The 27364-nt window shown below is 39.3% G+C and overlaps 2 protein-coding genes across 3 annotated transcripts in view; one reads left to right on the forward strand and one right to left on the reverse strand.

Annotated features, from left to right (window-relative positions):
- The window catches only part of LOC132391361 (E3 ubiquitin-protein ligase RNF149-like), a 61025-nt gene extending 52001 nt beyond the window's left edge, over nt 1–9024 (forward strand). For both annotated transcript variants that reach the window (XM_059964435.1, XM_059964434.1), the window contains exon 8: nt 1549–9024. In XM_059964435.1, coding sequence (XP_059820418.1) covers nt 1549–1619 — 71 coding nt within the window. In that variant the 3' untranslated portion in view covers nt 1620–9024. The remainder of the gene's footprint in view (nt 1–1548) is intronic.
- On the reverse strand, nt 8845–25732 carry cnot11 (CCR4-NOT transcription complex, subunit 11). Its single transcript, XM_059964436.1, has 7 exons — nt 25284–25732; nt 21925–22089; nt 20991–21143; nt 19857–20059; nt 11297–11499; nt 10707–10803; nt 8845–9502 (listed from the first exon to the last, which is right to left on the reverse strand). The coding sequence occupies exons 1-7, from the start codon at nt 25600–25602 to the stop codon at nt 9305–9307; spliced, it is 1338 nt and encodes a 445-aa protein (XP_059820419.1). The 5' UTR covers nt 25603–25732; the 3' UTR covers nt 8845–9304.
- Between the last annotated feature and the right edge of the window lie 1632 nt (nt 25733–27364).

Genomic DNA, 27364 nt, shown 5'->3' on the forward strand with positions numbered 1-27364 from the left:
GTCTGCAGGAAAATAATAGTAATGTCAGGTACAATCTTTGATTTTCCCCTATTGTGCCCTACTGACTGCCCACCATTCATCCACAGAACATGGAAGGTGTTTATCAAAGTTAATTATTTTTTAAGAGGTTGTAGATTAAGGAGGTGAGTATCTGTTCAAATAAAATAGGGAAAATGGAAACATTATTCAAAGTTATTTGTAATTTTAATTAGGTCAGTTCCCATTAGGTACTTCAACAAGATGAAGTAACACAAATGAAAGGAGTATTTGAAAATAATTTTTTTTAAGATGTGGGGAAACTCAGGATTAGCGTTTTCTAAAAGCTAGAATTATTTTGTTTCTATTACTCTTTCCAGTAATTGCCAAAATAACTTTCTTGAGATGATCTTCCATTTGTGTGTTCTAGAAACTGAGACTTCATTCTGTAGTAGTTCCTATATCAAATTGGATAATTTTAAAATCTGAAGCAATAAGTAAGACCAGAATTCAATCCCTATCTACAAATTGTAATCCAAGAAGCCTTCACAAATTATATAAAACTGAAAGCATATGAAGCTGCTGAAGAAGCAGGGATGGAAGTGGATGATGGAATTCAACCACTATGTCCAAACCACAAGCCAAGAATTCTCCAGCTTTAATTGGATGAGTGCAAATCCAACTGCTTCTGAAGTTCAGTACCATCCTGGACAGAATAGCCTGCTTGATTGTTACCCAACCCACCATAATGCACTTGACTGCACTATGTACCACCTGCAAAATGCACTGTGGTTATTTGCTAAGCTACTTTGATAGCATCCACTAAACCTCTGACCTCTGCACTTGGGAATATGACCACATGCAAGTTCACACGATTTGCTCAGCATCCTGACTTAGAATTTTGTCACAGTTTATTTGTTACTGGTTGGCCTGGAAGCTCAGCAGTTAGCGTTACTGCCTTTCTAGTACAAAATTAAATGTGTACATTCAGTATCTGACTAATGCTGGAACAAGCATGCCACTCGGTTATTGTAGCTGTCTGGTAGGAAAAACAGGTTCATTTCTGAATAAAGTGTAAACAACGAAGTCATAGAAACTGAGTAAAATGTGTGAAATTATCTGTGTCCAATATAAAAAATATGCCTCACAACTCTCCAGGTTCCAGTTTTCCATTCTAGATGCCATTGGAAGTCTTTTACTTAGCCACAGCAAAAGGACAATTTCATGTGATGCTTGAAGTATAAAATTGTAAAGGTTCAATGCTTCATACTGCTATTAAAATTCCCACAGTTTTTTAGCAGTTCCATCAGGGGTGGGGGTGTTAATTTTAGTGCAAGATACTATAAGATGGGTGTTTGTGAACTGGCAGCATGTGAGGCCATAGCAGGTTTTTACTGCAGCAAAACCATGTATGTATTTACATAAATACTGGTACATGTAACATGTACAGAAAATATCCTTCCCATGTTGTTATGAAGACATAATAGGTATGCTTGCTGAATGTGGATTCCAATATGATGATTTTTGAGACGAGATTTTGCTTAAAACTTACACTTTTCCTTTGGTTTCTAGAAGGAAGTTTAGAAAATCAAATAAATAGTGACAATTCACCTTGTCCTATTGGATGTCAAGATTCCAGATGAATACTTCTGAAGGAAGTAAATTGGACAATGGCAAAGACCTGCAGCATGAGAAGCCATCGTGGTTCTTGAAAAAGAAATGAAAATATTGTATACAGTTTGGTGTGTACACAAAATATTAGGTCATATATTTTAATTAATCGCTTTGCAGTTCTAACTGGTTAAAATAACCTCAGCTGTATAGACAAAAAATGGATAATTCTTAAGAGGTGGTGAAATATGTTGATATGGTAATACATGAGACCCCTGCTTATACTCAGCAAGATTCCTATTCTTCCACTATTTAGTAGAGAAGGTACTTGGATATCCCATTGGCAATCTTATTGTTTGTGATGCTGGAATATAGAACCTTAAATCACTGGTTTTATATGTGTCTATTTTGTCTTTATTTTCTCTACTTTGGTTAGAAAGGTACTATTGTAAATATGCTTATTAATTAGCACATTCATTGAATTTATATTGGCAATTTGTCAGCTATGAATGTCTGGAGAGTTATTTGTAGGTAGTTGTTGGATTGTGATTGTCAATGATCCTTACTGGAGTAGTAATATACAATATACATATTTCAGTACATTAATGTACTTGTTTGTCCTTTTACCTTTTGTAGTATTTTGATAGATTCACTAAGTAGCCATTCCATTTTAAGGATATTGTGTGCTACTTTAATTGTGACTGTAGCTATGAATTCTTTATTAAAGTGCACTAAAAAGATTGAATAATAAACCAATTATTTGTTTAAACATTTAATTATCACAACCATTGCAAAAGACATCAAATGTAATTGGATTAAAATGTTTTGGAGATGCCCAACGTTGTGTTGAATTACCTGTACTTTAGAACTTCTACAGATCTATCGGTAAAGTTTTCCATAAAACAATTATAATAAATGAATTAACCTCTGTGTTATGAAACAATGATGCGGCTTTATCAACCTGTTTAAGTACAGAATTTGAAATTCGTGATGACACTGTTAGATCTTGTACTTCTACTTTGTGTTAATGTAACAGAGCAATAAAATTATGTGCCTTATGCCAACAAATAAGTATAATCTGCAAAATATGATTCTTAAATTCTTCATGAACTGTGGTTTTGCTTAGTAATTTGCAAAACTGCATTATTACTTTCAGTGAAAAGTGTCAAGTAATTTCAAATGAATTCCACCAAAAGTCCTTTTTGCTATTTTGTGCAATATTAACAGCATATAATGATATAAGACTGTGCACTAGAAAGGAACATAGTGAAGGAAGGGAAAGGAATGTCCAATTAAACTGCATTTGCTTCAATGTAAGGATGAAGAGCTCAGTGTGAAGTGGCTCTGAAGACTGTGATGTTATAGCCATAACAGAAACATGGCTGGATAGAAGTGCAGGACTGACAGCTCAGTTTTCCAGAATACAGATGCAACAGGCATGACAAAGGTGTAGGAAAATGAGCAAGGGTGTTTCCTTTTTAATAAGAAAGGACATAACAGTAATAATTAGAGGAGACATTCTTGGAACATAGTCTATTGAGGTCATATTGAGGAACTTAGAAACAAGAAGGGGGAGGGTCATTCTAATGCGACTGTAACATAGTTCCCATCCCTTATAGTCAGTGGGAATTTGAGGAGCAGGTATGCTTGTAGTTGTAAGAATAATTGGGTTGTATTAGTGGGAGATTTTAACTTCCCTGGCCTACCCAGTGTTAAGGGCTCAGATGGAGTGGCATTTGTGAAATGTGCACAGGAAATTTTCCTGATTTAATATAAAGAGGACATGGATGAAAGAAAAGTTGAGGTTTATATGGGAGGGAAAGTTTACATTGACCTTGGAGTAGGTTAAGAGATCAGCACAACATTGTGGGCTGAAGGCCTGTACTGTTGTGTGTTCTATCTGCTAAAACTTGACTTAGAAGGGTGCAATAGTGGACTTCCTCTTAGGGAGTGAGATAGGGCAAGTTACAGAATTGGCAGTCAGGGTGTACTTTGGCTCTAGTGACCATAATTCTATTAGCTTTAGGATACTTATGGAAAAAATAGGACAAGTCTGCAGGATTGTGCCCTAAACTGGAGTAGGGCTTATTTTGACAGAATTGAAAGTGAGCCAGTTTGAAGGGAAAGGAATGAGTAAGCTTTTAAGAATGTGATATTAAGAGTCTATGAATAACATGTTCCTGTTAGGTGAAGGGTCAGCTGGCAAGTTTAGGGAACCCTGGCTCATAAGGGGTACTGAGGTGCCAATTAAAAAAAAAGGAAGCATATATTGGGTTTAAAAGGTCAGGGACAAATGAACATCTTGATAAATATATAAAAAAGGAAACACTTTGAGGGAAATCAGAGGGCAAAGAGAGGGTATGAGATGGATCTGGCAGGTAAGAAAGAGAAAAATTCCAAGGGGATTTGTTGTGAGAAGTTTAGCATAAAGCTACATGCCTGGAACTCATTTAGTGGAATTTGCTTCAGTCTGCCATTTTATTAGTGACTGCCTAGCTGGCTGCAGTTTAAGATGTTGCTTGTAAAAGTTCTAAGGTCAAAGTGACTGAAAATAACCATGGGATTCTTCAAGGTTTTGGAGACCAGGCCATTAGTGAAATTGTATGCATGCAATAAACATGTTTTGAACTATGTATTTTTATTGTATTTTTTCCGATTTACAAATTTCTAGTCAATAAGTGCAAGTGTAAATTCCAGCATAGCTTTTCATTTTCCTATTTTACCCTCCATTGGTTACATAAGCAATTTAGAATGTGGGTTCCACCATTCTTGATGTTGGGGTTAGCCTACAAAGAGAGATCGAGTTGCCAGAGGCTATATATGCTGATATTGAGAAGAATGAGAGAGGTTCTTAAACATATTTATCCTTTTTATTGTAAGATAGAGGCAGGTCAATTGTTTCCACTGGGTGAATAGATTTAGAATGGAGATGAGCTGTTTCTTCCCCCGCAGTAGTGAGTCTGTGGAATTCTCTGCCAAGAGAAGCAGTAGAGGCACCTCACTAAATATATTTTGCATGGTAGGGGAATTAAGGGTTATGGGTGGGGATAGAGCTGAGTCCATGAATAGCAGAGCAGCCTCAATGGGCCAGATGGTCTCCTCCTCCTAACTTGTTATATGGTGTGCATTTGGAAAAGTAATGAGAAGCAGACTGTATCAGATAAGAAATGCACAAATATAAAACTCATCACTGTTAGAAAATAATGAGATGAATCTGAGTGAGTGTTGTATTCCTCATGGTACCTGAGGACAAAATATTTAAACCAACATTACAACTTCACTGCAACTATACATTAAGGCTGAAAAAAATCTCCCGCTGTATAGAACAGACTACTTTCAGTCCACACGTGAAAATTATGATTATGAAGAAAGAAGTCCAGAAGCAGAAAATACTCGCTTTACTTGGACTACTTGGAACTATATACATGTTGTTAAGGTTGTTGCTCCTCAATTAATGCTGTTGAAAGAGATGATTCATTCTTGTTTGTAGATTTTTGATATAATGGAATGCAGTGTTCAATTTAGCAATGAACTACAAATTTGGGAACAGCTTATCATTTACAGTAAATATTTTCTTGCAAAGGTGGGAATTCAAAATAATTGGACCTGAATTTTGACTTCCCATAACTTAAATTTAATTCCCTTTTGTTATAATCAAAATTAGTGAAAACTCATCAGACCTTCTGTATTATAATGTATTATCCTGATGCATTTATTGAAAAAGTTACTCAAAGAATACTATAATGAATACAGACTTAATTGACAATGTGGCACAGGTATTTCAGCTAAATGTCCACTAGCAGTTGTATGTTTCCCACTTATAGTTGCAGCAAAAGTAACTTTGTACATTGTTGTAAACAACAGGTGTACTTTGAGAAAGAGTGGAAAAGATAAACTTTGACAATTTTTTCCATTGCTTAACTGGTCTTGATTCTATGGTTAGATCATCTTTATTAAGAATCTAATCTGGTTTAGGATCACTCTTTAATTGCATGGAATATTCTAACTGGTCACTGGTTCTATAGGATCAGGATCAGTAGAGGTCTTTTTGTTGAAGAAATATTTGTTCCAGCATCACTGTTCCCTATTGAGTAATAGCATTTAACTTCCCACTTCATATCTTCATCTCGATTTGTCTGCTGACAATAAATATGATGTTCACCAAAAAATGTAGGTATTTCATCCATTTTCCTTCACAAAAGAAAACACTTGTTCCAATTACCACTCAATATATTTACAATTTATCAAAATTGTTTTTAGCAACTGTATTTGAATTCACTTAAAAATTTGCTGAACATCCCCAATGATGTTAGATGTTATTTTGATACTTCAGCAATTATTTTTCAGGTTGACTTTTAGCATTTGCTGTTCAGTCAATGTACGCACAGGAGCAGTTTTTGGTATTGAGCCAGGCTTTTGCTTTAAAAAAGGGGCCTTAATGGATCTAGTAAATTATTAACATTCCTGTGAGATTTAGCAGTGTTTTTGAGGGTTCATTACATTGTCATTGTCTTTCTTAGCTGTCTCCTCTATCACATGGTAGTCTCTCCACTGCTTGGGCCAGTTCCGTTTCTGCCATTTGCTTCTGCAAATGTGTATTAAAGCTAAGTTCTCATATCCAATAAAGCATTATCCTAGTTTGAAGGAAGGCTTACTTAATAGTATCACATTATTTTAAAAGCGTTCCTGTAGCATATTGCTCCTAGCCTCAAATGATCTATGCCTCTAAATGTTCAAAGTTTTGGAAAAATCATTTTGTGTAGCCCACAATTTCTTCGACCTCAAGGACCAGAGGTTATAGGCTGTGTTCCTACTCCTCTCTCTTTGGATGCCACTGGTGAAGCCAACTTTGTTTATCAAGACACAATTGAATTGCTGTACTCCAAGTAGAAATGCTGTAAGGTTATTCTCATAATGTTCAGTAGACCTTTGATTCAAAAATTTGTGGCAATGGCAATGTATTTCCACAGCAGCGATCGATTTAGAGGGTAGCTTGAACACACTGCCAGTCTTCATTATTGCTGAGGGTGCTAAGGCAGCTTAGCAAATTGCTGTGGAAGAGCTTGCGGGTAGTATGCAGTGCAGTCATGGTTCATTAATGATGGTGACTATGCTGCAGAAGAGTGCTGTATTGTGCAGGAAGTTACAGCCACAAGATAAAATGAATAGTATTTCAATCATACTACTGTAGGCAGTGAAAAAGTTATTGAAAATACAGACAATAAACTCTTTGGAAATAGTGAATAATTTTAACTGTGGATTTAATCAGGTACTCTACATGATCATTAATTACTATTGCTAAAATAATAGAAGTTACAAATGCAGGAAATCTAAAAGAAAAAAAGCACTGGATATACTGTACTCAATAGGACAGGCCACGTCTATGGGAAAAGAAACAAGTCAACTCTTCAAGTAGAAGACTCTTCAGCAGAACTGGGGTAGAGACAAGATTGTTAAACTGCAGAGAGGGTGAGAGGAGGAGGATGTTTCTGATGGAAGAGCAGGGTGATCATGGGGATATGCTGCAAAAAAAAAAGATACTTGATCAATGAATGAATGCGAGCTGCAGAGTGAGAACAAAAGATAAACAAGGTTAGGGAAAAAAGGATATAGCCAACTGGCCATGTCAATTCCCAGAGACAAAAACAGGAAAAAAAACTGAGCTGATGTCACAGATGGGTGATAAATGTAGACAAAAACAGAGTTAACTGAAATAGTTGAACTCAGTATCAAGTCCAGAAGGCAGCATTTTCGCAAGATGGAAGATGAGGTGTTTGTTCCTCAGTGCTGTTTTGGACCACCTTCTAATGGTACAGAGTAGGGAAGTCTGAAACTAGAGGGCATAACTTTAAAGTGAAATGGGAAAGATTTAAAGGGGACCTGAGAAATAACTTTTTCCGGATGGTAATATGTGGTACAAGCTTTCAGAGGAGGATGTGGATAGATAGTTGCAATATTTAAAATACATTTTAAAGGGTACATAGAAATTAGACAAAAGGTTTAGACATAAGACATATGACCAGAATGAGGCCAATCAGCCCACTGAGTCTGCTGTCCCACTCTATCATGGTTGATTTATTATCCCTCTCAACCCCATTTGACCTTCTCCCTATAACCTTTGGCAAGTACCACATCAAGAACCTATCAACCTCCATTTTAAATATACCCAATGACTTGGCCTCAACAGCCATCCACAGATTCATCACCCTCTGGCTAAAGAAATTCCTCATTTCTGTTCTAAATGGACATCCTTCTATTCTGTGGCTGTGCCCTCTGATCCTAGACTCCCCCTCTAAGGGAAATATCCTCTCCATCTAGGCCTTACAATATTCAAGTCCAGGCCCAGATGTGCCAAATGCTTCTCACATCATTCCCGGGTTCATTCTCGTGAATCTCCTCTTGATCCTCTCCGATGCCGTTACATCCTTTCTTAGGGAAGGGACCGAGAATCGCCCAGAATACTGGAGCCTTATAAATCCACCAGCCTGAGGACTTGTGACCAGATGTCTTATGAGTGCAACTCTACCACACAGTCCATCTGTGAGGCATTTCCTCTAACACTAAAGTCTCATAGATTAGAAAAGGGTTAAGGAAGAGATTATATCAGGGAAAGGGATGGAATTTTGAGGATGGGAGAAAGATGTAGTAGTTCAGGGGAATAATGGGTTAAAGCTCAGTGACTTACTGAAGGTGGAGTAAAGGCCAAGGGATTAATTTAAGGAGCTACTCATGGCAGAAAAAAATCAATATGGGTGAATTTTACTCTGCATGTCAAAATTTTGGATCATTATTTACAGATTCTGTAAAGGTGAAATTTATTATCCAAATTACCATAACGTCGGGGGGGGGGGGGGGGTATGAGTGAGAGGGTTGCCCGTGTAGTTTTAATCCTAGGCTATTCAGACAACTAAATCTCATGATATTCATTATCTGTGGGATAACTGGATGAAAACAACCCCTCAAATGCTTTGTCCAAGTCCTTTCACTAAGAGGCACACCATCATCAAGCCAGTTAGGCAACTTACCCTTTAAGTGATGCACAGATCCTAATGAATTAAAATACAATTGTAATGTTTCCAAAAATCACTCGTAAGTATGATTTTCACTTTCTTATGTCAGGTAACTGGTGTGAATGCTATTGTTGGCAACCCAGCTTTTGGGTGAAATTTCTACAAGAACATAAGCATTTCATCAGGGTACCCTGAAAATTAGATTAGTAATTTCCATCTCTGAACAAAAATATCAACAACTAAGGTATATGGTGCTTCAATTTACAGCATTTTAATTTAAATAAAACTTTTATAATCAATATGAAGTTTCAAATTTCAAGTTCACTCTCTATTACTTTAATACATTGTGAGCTTTCAGTCATTTGATGAATGTGATAACTTGCATTGTGTTTATACATATGGTGTTAAGAAATAAACTAGTATTCTTTTAAAGAAAATACATCCTACCCCAAATGATATAGAAGTCAGCAAAGTGATGTTCATTGCTATATATCTCTAGCCTACCAAAATATGTTTAGGATGTTAATCAGAATCAGTTTGTATACTTGTATAACAAGAAAATAAATCGGGTCCCATTTGGGCAAATTTGCTGCCTTAGAAAGCCTTATGGTTTTGAAACAAAATTAGTTATTTTTCCAGTGGTGCACCGAAATCACAGAAATATTTCTAAATGTATTCCTGTCTTAAGTTGTGAATATTGCCTTCCTTTATTTTGATGATTTTGCTTCTGGAGGATTTTCTCCAGTATCCAGTGTTTTCAGTAACCTAAATAGGCCTGCTGCTTCTCGTATTCGGCTAAACTCAATGCAGAAGGCCTGCACTTCAATGAACAAGTCCTGGACATTGATTATCTTGTTTCTGATTAAAGACTGGAGGAAGACACATACAAGGCGCACCAAGCGATTCTAAAAGATAAAAGAATTTGTTTATACACGATGCGACAGTGGTGCATAGTTTATCACATAGCTTACTTTTCACCACAGCCTAATACAATTAATCTGATTTTCTTTATTACACAAAATTACAAATGATAAATTGTTATCTTTAAACTTAAAGATCCAAATATTTGTCATCTACATCAGAATTTGCATAAAATGCTGTTAACCCATCATGCTGACCCAAACATAATATCCTGCCTTAAGTCATACTCTAGTTTTCAAATATAGCCACAGAGTCATCCCATGAGGTTTCTCTGGCCTTACTGGTGCATCTCTGTGCTTCTTAATTTAGGTCATTTGAATATTTTGATTGCTCCATCTTTAGTAGTTGTCTAAGATGTACCTGTACAAAGGTGCTCATTTGTGTCCTAATATTTTTCCACTGGGGTAAAATTTACAGCACATGACAAACTGAAGTGCATACGATATTAAACTATATTTGGGAAATAGAATTGATCAATAATGGAGCTGGAAGAGTCACTTTAAAGATGCAATAGGCTCATAAAAAAATGTTATATTCAAATCAACAAGCAAGATTCTGAACCCCAGGTATAACATGTAGTCTGGAGAGATTAGAACTAACTAGTGCCCTAGTCACAGCATAAGGGACCAGCCAATTAAACAACAAAAGGAAAACTTACAACAAAAAAAGATTGGAATTCCCTGCCTAGGAACAATACACATGCTTTATTGTTTAGCATATTCAAGCTATGAAAGGTAGATGTTTAAAAATCTAGAGAATCTTGAGATTAGAGCTCTCTGTCTAGGTCAAGGGTTTGTACGGCCTACTTCTGATATTTAGACCTTGATGCTTTACATAATTCTACAAAGAAAAGAATTCCAAAATATTGATTTTTGTGTTGGTCGGGGGCTCCAGAAAAGGATTAAAGGTATAAAGTTAATCCATAGATAACTCAAAAAACCCACTAATCATGCATACTGCAAGTAGAACCTACCAGTTTCAGTCCTAGGCAAACTACTCAAAGGGGAAGAAGCAGAAATTATTCTATTTCATATCTGCTGTGGTATGCCCCAAAGCCAGCCAACCCTGCTGTTACATGTCTAACAAAGTATCTGTTCTCAAATAATACCCAAGAATATAAATACAATTTACATTAATGGCAACTAATTACAAAAAAAAAATCAATAATACATAGACAAGTTTATTTACCTGCATGTATTTATCCTTAATTTGCTCACAAGTGGAGATACAGTTTGAAATATACAGATGAATAAATTCTGGAGGAAGATCAACAGCTGTGGTTAACCTAAAAAGCAAGCAAGAAGAGTAATCAGTTTCAAAATCAGAAAATTATATCATGAGTAACTAATATTCATCAAAAAAAAACCCCAGCGATCTACTGACCTGTACACGAGCATGTGTGATATCAAGTAAGGAAAGACCAGATTTAAGTTAAGATGAAAGTCAAACCTGGCCACAGAGTTTGACAGTAAAACAAACTAGAATTTAAGTATTTTTCATGTTGACAGATGAGCTAAATCTTAAAAGCAATAGTCATTTTAAATATCAAACTTCCAGCATCACATGAATTACTTCTGCGAATGTAAATGAAGGCTTAATGGGAACAGAGTAATCAACAGAACATTTGTAAAATAAACCTCTTACTGTACAAGATGCCAGTTAATATACTCAAGTTTGCACATTCTGAGGAATGTAAAGGGTAGTTCCCTCACTTATGTGCAAAGTTCCTGAGCAGGGCAATGCTAACATTGATGGGAAAAACAAAGCACAGAACTCACCTATTTACAACTTCCATCGAATGAAGAGACATATCCATATTTACAAGTACAGAGAAATATTCTGTAATCTGGCTTGATTGCATTAGCTTCAATAACATTTCTATTGCCACCAAAGGGTTATTTTCTACCAGATCGGGCAGCTTGACAGGAGTCAGTCCAATATGGTAAACTAGCTTTGGATCTTTTTCTAATTCACCAAGGAGCTAGAAGAATAGAAAAAAGACTTCTTGTTACTTAGAAGCAGTATTGATGTGTGCCAGTCTGCAGAGATGTCAAATGATAAATCTGTTAATAACTACAATTAGAACTAACATTAATGCAGACAGAAATGATTTTTCAGCAGTTCTCAAATGAATAAATCAGTTAACCATATATAGAAAATGGAAGAAAACATTCTCAATGTAAACTTCAGATTTTTCCACAAGTAGCTTATTGCAATTATTCTGAAAATTGTTCTGGTTCATTTTGTATAAACCCAAGAAGCTACATTGAAATTATTTAAAATAATTTCTTAAAATATAATACACAGTATTGTAAACTGACAGTTCAAACAAGTGCTAGAAATTGTACATGCATATTGAATGTATACAAATATATTACTGTAATCCCTTTTCTGATCTCATCTATTAACACTCTCCCTCTCTCTCTCTCTTTCACACATACACACTCTTTCTCCCCCAGTACTAGTAACTGCCTTCAGCTACCTAGGTGCGAAACCCAGAGGTCCTTCCCAAAACCTTCCAACCTTCTCTAGTCTTCAAGATGTTAAGATCTGCGTTTTTGACAAAAACATTTTGGCCATCTATACAAACGTGCAATTATGGCAATTTAAGTGGTTCTGTGAAGTGCAATGGGACAATTTACAGCAATTTACTAGCTATAAAATGCAAGTTGTTTTCATACACAAATCTATAGAAATGGATTGGAGAGGTAAAGATGAATTCATTTATCTTCCCTTTCTCCCCTATGATGTTTTCCCAACCTCCCCTGACCCATAACTCAGCATTACACAATCTCTGTAATTTCAATCCAAGATGCACATCTAATTCCACATTGTGTCCACTTCCCTTAATGCTTTAATATTCCACTTTGCAAACAGTTATACCTGTTACAAAAATCCATTAAAATTCCTTGAATGGTTTAAAGACAATTATGCACTCTAACCACTTGGAATAAAATCATTGTTTTTCAGTCCATTAAGTAATTATTAGTCAAATTGTCTACTTCTTAAACATCCAATCACCTACCACTACGTACCCTTTCTTCAAAAATTTTGAAGGCTGAAGAACAGGACCTCAAGGGTGGCGTTCTCAGGATTGCTGCCAGTGCTTCGACATAGTGATGGTAAGAATTGGAAGAGATGGCAGTTGCTGAAGAGTTGGTGCAGGGGGCAGGATTTTAGAGTTTTGGACCATTGGGATCTCTTCTGGGGAAGGTGGGACCTGTACAGATTGGAAGGGTTACACCTGAACTCGAGGGGGAGCAATATCCTTGCAGGTAGGTTTAGTAGCATAGTTCGGGAGGGTTTAAACTAATTTGCAAGAGGGATGGGACCCGGAGCGATACAGCAGTGGAAGAAGTGCATGGAGTAAAACCAGATCTAACAAATAAGAGAGGATTTGAGGAAAGAGAAGCAGAATAAAGGGTGTAAAGTTAGTAAGGTTGAAGGGCTAAAGTGCATGTACTTCAATGCAAGAAGCATCAGGAACAAAGGTGATGAACATACATGGAATTATGATGTAGTGGCCATTAGAGACTTGGCTGACACTAGGGCAGGAATGCATTCTCAATATTCCTGGATTTCAGTGTTTTAAAAGGGACAGAGGGGGGTAAGCAGAGGAGGGGTGGTATTACTGGTCAGGGATACTATTACAGCTACAGAAAGGGTGGGTAATGTCGCAGGATCCTCTTTTGAGTCAGTATGGGTGGAAGGTAGGAACAGGAAGGGAGCAGTTGCTCTACTGGGAGTATTCTATAGGCTCCCTAGTAGCAGCAGAGCTACCGAGGAGCAGATTTTGGAAAGGTGCATAAATAACAGAGTTGTTATCATGGGGGACTTTAACTTCACTAATACAGATTGGCACCTGATTAGTTCCAATGGTTTAGATGGGGCAGAGTTTGTTAAGTATGTCCAGGACAGATTCTTGTCACAGTATGTTGACAGGCTGACTAGGAGGAAATGCCATACTAGATCTAGTATTAGATAACCAACCAGGTCAGGACACAGATCTGTCAGTGGGTGAGCTCCTGGGGGACAGTGACCACTGCTCCCTGGCCTTTAGCATTATCATGGAAAAGGACAGAATCAGAGAGGACAGGAAAATTTTTAATTGGGGAAAGGCAAATTTTGAGGCTGTAAGGCTAGAACATGTGGATGTGAACTGGGATGATGTTTTTGCAGGGAAATGTACTATGGACATGTGGTCGATGTTCAGGGATCTCTTGTAGGATGTTAGGGATAAATTTGTCTCAGTGAGGAAGATAAAGAATGGTAGGGTGAAGGAACCATGGGTGACAAGTGAGGTGGAAAATCTGGTCAGGTGGAAGAAGGCAGCATACATGAGGTTTAGGAAGCAAGGGTCTATTGAGGAATATAGGGTAGCAAGAAAAGAGCTTAAGAAGGGGCTGAGGAGAGCAAGATGGGGGCATGAGAAGACCTTGGTGAGTAGGTTAAAGGAAAACCCCAAGGCATTCTTCAATTATGTGAAGAACAAAGGGTAACAGGAATGAAGGAGGATTGATTAATGATAAAGGTGGGAAGATGTGCCTGGAGGCTGTGGAAGTGAGCCAGGTCCTCAATGAATACTTTTCTTCGGTATTCACCAAGGAGAGGGAACTTGATGACGATGAGAACAATATGAGTGAGGTTGATGTTCTGGAACCTGTTGATATTAAGGGAGAGGAGGTGTTGGAGTTGTTAAAATACATTAGGACGGATAAATCCCAGCGGCATAACGGAATATTCCAAGGCTGCTCCTTGAGGCAAGGAAAGAGATTGCTGAGCCTCTGGCTAGGATCTTTATGTCCTCGTTGTTCACGGGAATGGTACCGGAGGATTGGAGGGAGGCAAATGTTGTCCCCTTGTTCAAAAAAGGTAGTAGGGATAGTCCAGGTAATTATAGACCTGTGAGCCTTACATCTGTGGTGAGAAAGCTGTTGGAAAAGATTCTTAGAGATAGGATCTATGGGCATTAAGAGTATCATGTTCTGATCAGGGACAGTCAACATGGCTTTATGAAGGGCAGATCATGTCTAACAAGTCTGATAGAGTTCTTTGAGGTGAACAGGCATATAGATGAGGGTAGTACAGTGGATGTGAGCTACATGGATTTTAGTAAGGCATGGTAGGCTTATTCAGAAAGTCAGAATGCATGGGATCCAGGGAAGTTTGGCCAGGTGGATTCAGAATTGGCTTGCCTGCAGAAAGCAGAGGGTTGTGGGGGAGGGAGTACCTTCGGATTGGAAGGTTGTGACTAGCGGTGTCCCACAAGGATCAGATCTGGGACCTTTACTTTTTGTGATTTTTATTAATGACCTGGATGTGGGGGTAGAAGGGTGGGTTGGCAAGTTTGCAGATGACACAAAGGTTGGTGGTGTTGTGGACAGTGTAGAGGATTGTCGAAGATCACAGAAAGACATTGATAGGATGCAGAAGTGAGCTCAGAAGTGGCAGATGGAGTTCAACTCGCAGAAGTGTGAGGTGGTACACTTTGGAAGGACAAACTCCAAAGCAGAGTACAAAGTAAATGGCAAGATACTTAGTAGTGTGGAGGAGCAGAGGGATCTAGGGGTACATGTCCACAGATCCCTGAAAGTTGCCTCACATGTAGATAGGGTGGTTAAGAAAGCTTAGGGGGTGTTAGCTTTCATAAGTCAAGGGATAGAGTTTAAGAGTTGCGAGGTAATGATACAGCTCTATAAAACTCTGGTTAGGCCACACTTGGGAGTACTGTGTCCAGTTCTGGTCGCCTCACTATAGGAAGGATGTGGAAGCATCGAAAAGGGTACAGAAGAGATTTACCAGATGCTACCTGGTTTAGAGAGTATGGATTATGATCAGAGATTAAGGGAGCTAGGGCTTTACTCTTTGGTGAGAAGGAGGATGAGAGGAGACATTATAGAGGTATACAAGATATTAAGAAGAATAGATAGAGTGGACAGCCAACGCCTCTTCCCCAGGGCACCACTGCTCAATACAAGAGGACATGGCTTTAAGGTAAGGGGTGAGAAGTTGAAGGGGGATATTAGGGAAAGGGTTTTTACTCAGAGAGTGGTTGGTGCGTGGAATACACTGCTGGAGTCAGTGGTGGAGGCAGATACACAAGTGAAATTTAAGAGACTACTAGACAGGTATATGGAGGAATTTAAGGTAGGGGGGTTACATGGGAGGCAGGGTTTGAGGGTTGGCACAACATTGCGGCCGAAGGGCCTGTACTATGCTGTACTATTCTATGTTCTATGAATTTTTTGGGTCAATTTAATGAATCTTAACTTTTGTTTAAATATTCTACGCCCCCAGATACAAACAGTGTGGAATTCAATTTTCCAGTCTTTCTACGTTTAATGATACCATTTCACACAAAGGTCACTTAGCATTTGTATTTCCTATTTAATGTTATTATTTACTGGTTATAGCTTTCAATCCTTCAGTTTCCAAATCTAGATTAACAGCAGCTCACGGAAACACCATCTGTAACATTCCAATGGGAAACCATTCTCTTTATTCCTATTGTTTTCCTTCATCCTTCAAATATCTTCGTATAAATGTGGCATTTTCCAAATCACTAGTCTCTATTGTGATATCCTAACAGGTGATTTTCAAAAAATACTGCCTTCATCCTTAAAAATTTAATAATGATTAGCCCTGTAAATTCATCTCGCATAACCTGATACTGACTAGTCCTAATTAACCAGTGTGATTTTTCTTCCGCATTTGGAATCCTACTATGTTTGAGACACATGTGGTTTATCACTGCCCATCTCTTTCTGCCTTTTCTTTACTGTTTATATGCCACTCTCCATTTCTTTGAACTGTATTAATATTCTTAGACAGCTGGATAATTTTTAGAACATTTAGAGCCAGAGGAAGCATTTGCATATTTCTAGTGCAGGAACTTCCTTATTTTTCACTTCAACAGCTGGGGGAAATCTGGCAGCCAACAGATTTTCAGCTTCCACACTTATCATTCTGAGCCCAGCAAAATAAAAACTACTTCATCCACCTGCCTGGTTTATACTCCACAGCATCATACAGAGGCAGAGTGGAAAAAATACACAGACATGGACTGTTCCGATCAGTCTGGTTTGTGCAAATCTGAGAAAATCCACATAGATTATGCACCTCTATCCTCCTTGAAAACTCCTCCATCCTCCTTGAAAACACCTCCAAACTTTCAAACAAGTTAGTAAGACACAATTATCATTAAAAAAACAGCTGGTAATCATTAATCTGTGTCATTTAAGATGAAGACTGGCAAGGGCCATTTATAATTTTTCCCAATAATTTTCCTATCTAACACATTAGGCCAACTGGCTCTATAAATTGTCTATTTATTCCATTCTTCCACATTAACAGCTTTCCGTCTCCTATTTAGAATTCATTTTATCTAGAATATAATACATTCAATCAGAATTTCCTTTCTTCTACCCAGCACCCTCCTCCACCACCTCTGCCATAACACATTTCTCTCTTTTCTAATGAAGGTTCCAGACCTGAAACGTTAGCAGTTTCTCTTTCTACAGATGCTGCCTCACTTGCCAAATTTTTAAATCTGCAATCTTTTTTTTTATTTCAGATTTCCAGTACCCACAGCTTCATTTACTTTTTTTGAAGCTAGCAATTTACGCTATCAATTATTGTAAACAATATTGTTGTTCTCTCACTGCTTAATATACACAATATTCCTCTCTTTTTTTACGTTCAAAGTCTACATTACTATCCTCTTCATCAAGAACGGTACAAAGTATTCATTTAGAATCCGACTTTTGCCCACACTTTAGCTTCTCAGTTTCTGAACAAAACACAATTCTGTTAGTCTCTTGAATGATATTTAAAACAGCTTTAGGTTTGCCTTGATTTTATTTGCCAATATATTTTCCATGTACTTCCTTTTTTTTTATTAATTTCACCCCTACACTTTCAATATTCTTCCAGGTATTCTATATTGATGAGCTCTTGCTATCAGACCCATTTACCTTTTTTTTGCCTTATCCTATCCAACATGCTACCAGACATGCAGAAAGGTTCAGATCTGGGAACTCCAGGCTTTTTCTTATTGGTAATATTTAAACCTCTATCCCTCAAATATTATCTTTGTTTTTATACTAACATCTTACAGTAGCTATTCTCACTCCATTTTTGCCAAGTTATCTGTCAGTCTGGAAAATGTGGATGTACCTCCATAAAAAACCAACTCCTGGGCCATCTGTCCTTTCCCAAAGCCATATTAGTTCAAGCTCTATTACAGTTCCTACCAATGGCCCTTCCAGGTGCAACTCTTTAAATCAAGTTTAGAACGGCCCCTTCTCTTGCTGAAATTGTGACTATGGGTTTTAAAGGTGCTGCCAACTCTGACTTTCAGTTTGCAGGATTGTTGAAATCATCTACCACTTCCCTAATGTTTTAAAATCTGCCTATACATTTCTTATTTTTCACTAAAACTGTCTAGATGACAGAGTCTAATCTTCATTTATTCCCAACAGTATGATTGCTTTTTTGCTCCCCTCAGCTTAACTGCGTTGGGCTTCATGTTGATTTATTTTTAAGCACATAATCCTTATGCTGTTATTATGTTGCTATAACTGATAAAATGACTATTTTTAAATCTTGCCTTAAACCTTGTAACCAGAAACCATCCCTAACCTCTTAAGCCACGTTTCATTGATAGCCATATCTCTCTACATGACTGGATGTGCAATCAGCCCATCTGCTTTCTTATTTCCCTCAATGCCCTTAAATGAAGTCTACTCCACTAAGCAGAATCTTTTTTCCAGATACTGTTTCCTCCAGCTAATTCCCTTTATAGAAAGTATAAAAACATTTTAGTAATTTCATGACAACAAATGTCTCATTCCCTGGATTTCCTCTCAATCTTCATACAGAGAACTGGCACGTATGATACTCCAAACTAAAGAAACATTTCCTGAATCAAGATTAACGTCAGGACATGCACAATATTTTCATATACTTTAAAATCTGGAACAGACATTTTTACTGGAGATGCTTCAGTCTGTAGTGTCAATGTTTTCTTATTACTGTTATTCTGTTTGCAGCAAGTCTCGTCCCTTACTTAGTATTCATTCCCTGTTGTTATTTTTATTTACAGAGCCAGCAACTTTCAAAGGATAAAGAGGTGAGGTATGCTCATGACTCTGATACCTTAAATCTTTTACAACCTAATACCTCTGCAGAAAAATTAATGTTATTGTGTGAGAATTATATCTCACGTATGCACAAAGAAAGCTCTAACAAACAACAATGCATAACAGCTAGAGGGTAGGACATAAAGATATCAACACTCTTTGAAATAGTGTCTGAGATCTTTTAAACTCAATCAAGAGAATGAGGAGATCGAAGATATTCTTTCTCCTATGCATCCCTCCATCCTTTCTAACTTGCTAACTAATTTTTCTTTTACCCATTCTAACAAAGGGTCTTCAATTCCTGAATGTTTCTATTTAAGATTCTGAGCATCTGCAAAATTTTGATTTCCCAAGAGCAAGAGGACTTGTCTGAAATATGGCACATCTGAGAGTGTATGAAGCCTCAGTACTTTGATGGTGGACCTAGTGTTTTGTGCTCTAGATGACAGAGAATTATTATATAAAACCACTTGAGTCAGAAATAATAGCAATAAATGCTAAGCTATTACTGACCAGTAGGTGGGGGTGGGTTAGCAGGCAGAAGAGCACACAATGGCCCTAACCTTTTTTTTACCCCTACAAAGATCGGTTCATTCCTACAGATTCTATTCCTAGTCCTGTTCATCCACTTTCATAATACTTTGTACATCTCCCAGTTACCAGTTCTGTGCTTTTTGTATACTGTTTTCCCTTTAAATGTTTGTCCCTTCATTCTAATTCACAATAAACACCATCTATTGATGTTACTAATTTAACTGATCTTCTATGGACAGTCTCCTTCCCATCCCATTGGAGGCTGATTTTTCTAGATATTGAAACTTGGGAGTTATTTCACACTTTCAAGAATATTTAACTCAAACATACCATAATCCATTTGGACAAATGATCACATTTCCTCAAGCAATATACGAAACTAGCCCGTAGCTAATTCTAATTTGGTCTGGTTTTTTTGTTGATGCAGGGATATATCATTACAGGCAACTAATCTAACCACAAGAAATTCACTACCTTTCATCTACTTACCCCAATACAAGATTTAAACCTCTATTAAAATGGCTATCTTTCCCACCTTTCTTATCACGTACCATCTTGTCATTAGAGTTGTCTCTTATTGGTAAAGGTTCACCATATGGCACTGGCAGTCAGAATATTGGTTATGGGTTTTACCAAATGATCCAGCTGCTTTATTTGTAATTACCTGTGTTTGTTGCTGTGCAGATAATGGACTCTTGAAAGCCTTTGCCATGATCCGCTTAATTTCCACCCCAGTGCTGTTTTTAACACACATGGTTTTATCCCATTGGATTGTATGGTCAGGTTCTGTTGGGTTTAGCCAAGCTAACTCATCTTCACATACATGAAGTGGAGGAGCAGGCCGAATAAACTCTGGCCGAAAGTGACCTTCACACAGGAAAAAACAACCATGATTATTTTTACTATTCCACTGAAACAAAAAAAAATGGTAAGAAAAGTCCATTACCCTGGAATTTCTCGGGAATTGCCTATAATTTGTGTAAAACTCTAGCACATCCTATATAACTCTAAGGAATTTCATAATTGTATTGAATTTCCAATTATTCCAGTAACTACTCCCATATTGTTGAATAATATTTATGAGCCAGGGAAATGGAAACTATCTTTTTATATAAGACAACAATCCATTTACTTGGCAAACACGAGGAAATCTGCAGATGCTGGAAATTCAAGCAACACACACAAAATGCTGGTGGAACGCAGCAGGTCAGGCAGCATCTATAGGGAGAAGCGCTGTCGACATTTCGGGCCGAGACCCTTCGTCAGGACTAGATAGTAATCCACTTACTTTCCTAAGCAACTTCTATGAAAGCATTGTGACTCCCTACTTTAATGGAAAGGACCAGCAAATTAACAGCTTAATCCACGATAGTCTACAATCTGGAAGACAATGCCAAATACTCTTTATGTCCCAATTTTCCTCAGTAAATGTGAGTAAAATCCCCAGAGATCAAGCAATTCAGAATATAAACATCTAGGTGGCAAATCACTTTGGACACACCAAATAAGTGGTCATTTGCATGGAAATAAAGCCAAACCACTGTTTTGCTTTCATCCCTTGTGCTGCATCTGCCAGGCAGATGAGATGACATCAACTCTTATGATGGTGTCATTTTTAAATTATGGCTAATTTCATCCCACACCAAACTGCATATTCTTCAGAGCTAATTAATTTCCCATAACAAGAGCTAATAAAAGAAATTAATTGAAAGTTCTGGACCAACTTGAACTTACATTTTATGAATGAAACTCAAATACTCTAAAGTCTTCCCTTGTATGTCAATTTAAAAGCACCTACTTTCTATTGGTGGTCTTGGTCCACTCAATAAAGCCTCTATGATTTGAGTTGCTACAGAACTGTCAAAACCAGAGTTAGAGGAGTCAGGATCAGGATCCGGAAGAATGCTTGGAAAACTGGCTTTGCTCTGTGTAGGTAATTCAGACTGACGCTCTGCAGGATAAATAAAAGATTACACTCAAAAATGTACAAACGATGATTCAGAAGTCATCCTGGTCAGCTTTTAAGCACAGGACTCACTTTGCAAAGGCTGCAGTATTGAAAAGCTGTTCCTATTGGGCAATTCTTCTTTTACACACATAATTCATAGATAACAACCCTCTGTTTCATTTTTCTAGAAGCATTGTCCTTGCTGGGAAATACTGCAGTAGTTCCTGCTATTCTTTAAACAGTTTTCATAAGTGAATTGGCTTTGTTTATAATATAATGGACTGTCGACTGTAAACCCAGTCATATGCCCTGCCTCCATAACATTTGACAATGTTATATCAGCATTTTCTACTCTTCATAAGACATTCACAATTTATTGTCCTCAAAAGCTATTTGTTGTTTCAGTTAGGAATTCACGGTGCCCTTAGCATCTAGATATGACAACCAGGTGTTCTGAAATTTCAATTTTGTTGAGCAGCTAAATGAGCAAAGACAAATTAAAAGAGTAAAGCAAGATCTGAACAATTCTAGTCAGAAGTAGATGTGTTTCTTTTCATATTGCTACTGTGTCTTGGAATGTATTCAAAATAATTCATTATACTGAAGGCGTATATATCAGCTACAACAATTTTACCATACAACTACAGTCTCCCTTTTCTTAGTTGCAAAAAATGTGTGCACTGATGAGGCAACAATAAAATTCAGTGTTTGGACTTTGCAAGATCCGCAAGTGATTGAAGAGCAACTGCAGCTTCATTAAAGAGTATACAACAATTTCACTCACCAGCTAAGGCCAGTTGCAAACCACTGATGTCAACAGACTGAGGCATGTTACCAACATCCATACATGCAATCTGACGGGGGGTCTTCTTAAACAGTTCCCTTGGAGGAGCCAGCATTAACTGAGATAGGAAAAACTTCTCCGGAGGTGTAATAGGTGGTAAAAATCCTGTCAAACAAAACAAAGGCTCAGTTTGAACTTACTACACAGACACTATTACACATTAGTAGGTCTGCAAATCATGAAACATTCAAGTATTACAAACTCAAGTTCTGAAAGGACTATATACGGACCTTACAATTTATTTGCACGCTTAAGGATTCTAACTGCCCACAGGAATTTTCATGCCATACAATGCTCCCTAAATTAATACATTTTGACTCACTTTTTTAAAGTATCTTTGATTCTTCAATGAAAATCAATATGAGGCAGCTTAACCTCTACTTTAACTGTAACTACCACTTTCACGTTCTCAGTCTGTGATGAAGACTGGCTTACTTTCTGCATTTTAAGGGACAGAGTTATCTCACAATGTATACAACCACCCCATGCTGAAGCCCTCCAGCTCCCCCCCACCAAAGAACTTAGATCTATATTATAGCAAGTACAAAAGAGCTCAGACAAGAGACCCCACAGTAAACGTAAGGTCTATTGCAAGCCAACATCCCAGCATCTCTCTCTCATCCAGTAGCCATTATATAAATGTAATTTGTTTTCCAAAGAGGAATTTATTCATTTGACACCCAAGGTAAAAAAATAGGTTTCCAAAAATAAAACATTCTTAATTTTTTTGACATGAATTTGAATTGCTTATTGGATCTCACATAACTTTAAACTGCAGATTGAAAATACAGTAAAACGCCAATAATAAGGCATTCTCTGAACATCAGTGGTACCAGAGTGGCAGATTTTCCAGGCTATAGTTTACTTCTATTAACTGACCAACACACTTTAACTTCCTTTATTTTGTGGTACTGTAATATAACACATTTTCTAGTAAACTCAGTAAGTTCAAAGGTAGAAAAGAAACAGGTCCAAGTAAGTTGGAAGTTGGTGATGAAGTTGATGAAATTGATGAGATTTGCATGACCAATGTAGGAAGCAGCACAAATGCAGCCATCAGGACAGCAGAGATGTGTGTGCTACTGGTGTACGTTTGAAACATGGGTACTGTAGCGGTGGGTCGCCGCAGTACTTCCACATAGTCCATGATAAGGAAGGCACAGCTGGGGCCAATGTAAGTGCCCACAGTCACACCTTTGGTCTGGAGACAGTAAAAGGACCCAAAACTGAAGTTAAGGGTGAGTCCCTGTTCTGCCAGACAGAGATGGTGATGGAGAGGAACTGGTTGGGTCTGTTATCAAGAAAGAATTGGAGAGCCTTGAGGCCTTCCCGATAGGGGAGGCAGTATATGAGGACTAGACATCCATTATAAACATAAAGTAGTCAGAACTGTGTAAGTGGTGTAGAACAGGTGGTAGGTGGAAAGGGACAAAATGGTGTTGACGTGAGTACAGTTGGCCCTCCTTATCTGCAAGGGATTGGTTCCGGGACCCCTTGCGGATACCAAAATTCACGGATGCTCAAGTCCCTTATTCAACCTGTCTCAAAGCAGTGGATTTTAGTACCCAGTGCCAGAGCTCTGAATGCAGAGTGTTTCTGTTCACGAAAATAATCACGATCACAATTGAAAATAAAGTGGATCCTGATCCACGATAACCCACGCACATCCTCCCGTGTACTTTAAGTCATCTCTAGATTACTTATAATACCTAATACAATGTAATTCTATGTAAAATAGTTGTTATACTGCATTGTTTAGGGAATAATGAGAAGAAAAAAAGTCTGTACATGCTCGAACAACAAGTGCAGGAAGAGCACGTCTGGGTTTTTGCCATTCGTGGTTGGTTGAATTCGCGGATAAGGAGGGTCGACTGGACTCAAGTTCAGTAGAGCAGGAGATGGTGAAAAAAATGGGCCTCCGAGGGCAGTTAAGATTGTGGTTACTGTCGCAGTCAAAAAGCTTGTGGGACAATGGGGTTGGAGGCTGCATAGGGCAGATCTCTGCAGATTAGTTTGGTGATGGTGCAGCTTACAGTGGTCCTGGTTCTGGGTTAAGTACAAGGAGCTATCGAAGAGCTGCCACCTAGCCTCAACAAAGTAGAGATCAGTCTGTCAAACTACAACAGCACTGCTCTTGTCAGTGGGTTTGATGGTGAGATTGGGATTAGTGCAGAGAGAGTGGAGGGCAGTGCATTTAGAGGGGTGAAGTCAGAATATGTGAATGCCATATAGACAGATGAAAAGACCAGACCAGGCAGAAGGCCAGAGTGGGATAAACAAGTGGGGCAGATGAGCTTAAAGTGAGAGAAGGGGTGATCAGCGGAGGGTGGGTACTCCTTGCCAAAGACATCATCTCAGAGACTGAGGCAATGGAAGGAGAGCTGAGCTGAAGTAGAACTCATCGTGGTATGGGCACAGGGGAACTCAATTAAGGTCCTGCAGAGCACAGACTGTTTGGTCTCAGAGGCGAAGGTTGAAGGGGATAGTGAAAACAGGGCTTGGATTGGAGCTGAAGCTGGTGGTTCGAGCTGGGTTCAAGGACACTGGTGGAGATGGAAGAAGCTCAGAACAGTAGCTGGGGGGGTGAGGCATAAGAGGTCAGGGCGGGTGGGAAATGGATGTGCAAGAGACGTAGGACTCAGCGGCGACATGAGAGGCAGCTGCAGCCAGGTCAGGAACTGGAAGCAGTGGGGATCATGCGTGGTAGCCACTAGTTACTTGGCCAAACAAGAATATTCTGTCACCCTTCGCCTTTCCCAGACAGCACACTGCACCTCCTTTCGCCCTCTTGTTGGTCCGAGGACAACCTCAGCCCTCCCAGCACATTGGGCAACTACAACTTCTGTAATTGCTCTACCTTTGACAACTCCCATCTCCACCTACTTCCTCAGTCTTCACATCATCCATCTCCGCTCCCAACTCCCATTCTTCTCCCCCAAACAGGGACCATCCACCTCTCGTTTGTCCCTTCCCCCTCCCAACATGCAACTACCCCTTCTTCAATCTGCCTCCTTCTTTCTCCCCAAACAACTGACACCCATCGCTTTCCTCTCTCGTATACCTCCTTCTCCACTATCTTTTCTAACTCTTCTTCCACCCCTTCCTCCTACTCCCCTCGTTTCCTCCAGACGGCAGCATCAGTTTTCCGCCTCCTTTTCTGGCCAGGCGCATAGCTCCAGAGCCCCAGCACTAGCTCTGGATTTCATCGGGTAAGGACCCAAGCTACTCTGTGTAAATGACGGCCTGGAGATTGCGTCCGGCCTGCAAAGTGGAAAGTGTGGGTGGTGATGCCCGCTTACCGAGCAACGGCCTGTCCTGCTCCTCGGCCGTCGGGCCCGCGTTCAGCAGGTGCGCGAACACGGCGGCGAACGGGTTGGCGGCCAGTGGCTCGGTGCGATACATCTCCCAGAGAAGGTAGAGGGCGGTGAGGCGCTGCTGTGGACTGGGCAACAGGTCGGGCTGCTGCAACAACATAACGAGCGTGGAGCCGAGGCGGAAGTGGTCATGTTTGCCGAAGTAATGGTGGAAGGCGGTGGACAGGCCCTCGAAGGTGTTACTCGTCGCCTCCTCGCAGATAATGCCGATCAGGTTACTCAGCTCCTTGGGGGCCAGCGTCATGATCACCGAGGGCAGGGAACCCCGCCGCCTTCACCGGCCCACAGCATCAAACATCCGAGTCAATTCACCGGCGGGCGAGCCGTCCACAGGAACTGCCGCAAACCACCCGCTCTGCGCGGCACTGTCGCAAAGCGCGTCCTTGGTGATCTGCGGTGGCGCGCTTTACGTGGGCGCGCAGTGCCTTGGCGTGCGCGCGCGCTCGGAAGACGAGTTTTTCCCCGCTGGTTGCAGAGCTGACGCTTGGGGCGAGTTCGACTGCAGAAAGTGAAATAAGTGTTATATATAGAACCTAAATAAAATCTCGTTGAGTCAGACAGCATCTGTGGAGAGGGAAGCAATGTCTCTGTCCATTGAGTTTTCCCCCCAGCATTTTATAAGTTTTTTCAAACTTCGAGCATCTAGTTTTGTTTTCTATTTAAATACCTCTTCATTAAAATGCAATGAACACAATTGAGGAGGGAGTGGATGGGGTAAGGACACCTAGAGACCAAACTCTGCTGCATTGCAAGGTTTGGCCTCTTTCTGTCTCCAGCTGCAAACTAACCCATCCTCAAGACCATTGGTTGTCACAGGAGTACCCCTATCCTTGCTTTTTCATTGAGGTGTAATGTGCAGGGAGAAAAACCTGAAAAGCTTTGGTAGCCATTTTTATTCTCAACCATAAGACCTTAAGACATAGGAGCAGAATTAGGCTATTCAGCCCATCAAGTCTGCTCCATCATTCCATCATGGTTGATCCCACTCAACCCCATACACCTGTCTTCTCACCATATCCTTTGGTGCCCTGACCAATCAGGAAATGATCAATTTCCGCCTTAAATGTACCCATTGACTTGGCTTCCACTAGAGTCTGTACCAGAGTATTCCACAGATTTACTATTCTTTGGCTAAAAGAAATTTCTCCTTACCACTGTTCTAAAGGCTGGCCCCTCAATTTTGAGGCTGTGACTTTTACAGCTGGTTACCCCCACCACAGGAAACATCCTCTCCACATCCATCTTATCGAGTCCTTTCAGCATTTGGTAGGTTACAATGAGATCCCCCCCCCCCCCCCCGCATTCTTCTAAATTCCAGTGAGCGCAGGCTCTAAGCTGCCAAATACTGCTCATAAGTTAACCCTTTCACTCCCAGAACCATCCTCATGAACCTCCACTGGACTCTCTCCAATGACGACACATCCTTTCTGAGGTATGGGACCAAAACTATTGACAATACTCCAAGTGCAGCCTGACTAGTGTCTTGTACAGGCTCAGCATTACCTCCTTGCTTTTATATTCTATTCCTCATTAAATAAATGCCAACACTGCATTTGCCTTCTTTACCACAGACTCAACCTGTAAATTAACCTTTTGGGAGTCTTGCACTAGGACTCCTAAGTCCCGCTGTACCTCTGATGTTTGAACCTTCTCCCCATTTAGATAATAGTCCACACTATATTCCATCTGTCACTTTTTTGCTCATTCTTGTCCTGCTGTAATTGTATTTCTTCCTCAGCACTACCTACCCATCCACCTATCTTCATATCCGCAAACCTTCCCTACAATCCTAAGGGTGGAATCATTGTTATTTCAAGATTTAAGTATTCCTTAGTATGGAGGTGATGATGCAACACCCACAAACTGCTGGGGGAACTCAGCAAGCCAGGCAGGTTCTACGGAAAAAAGTACGGTTGACATTTTGGGCTGAGACCCTTCTGCAGGACTGGAGAAAAAACACTGAGGAGTAGATTTAAAAGGTGAGGGAAGGGAAGAGATAAACAGGT

The sequence above is a fragment of the Hypanus sabinus genome, chromosome 3 (assembly GCF_030144855.1).
Source record: "Hypanus sabinus isolate sHypSab1 chromosome 3, sHypSab1.hap1, whole genome shotgun sequence".
In the NCBI taxonomy this organism is placed as follows: domain Eukaryota; kingdom Metazoa; phylum Chordata; class Chondrichthyes; order Myliobatiformes; family Dasyatidae; genus Hypanus; species Hypanus sabinus.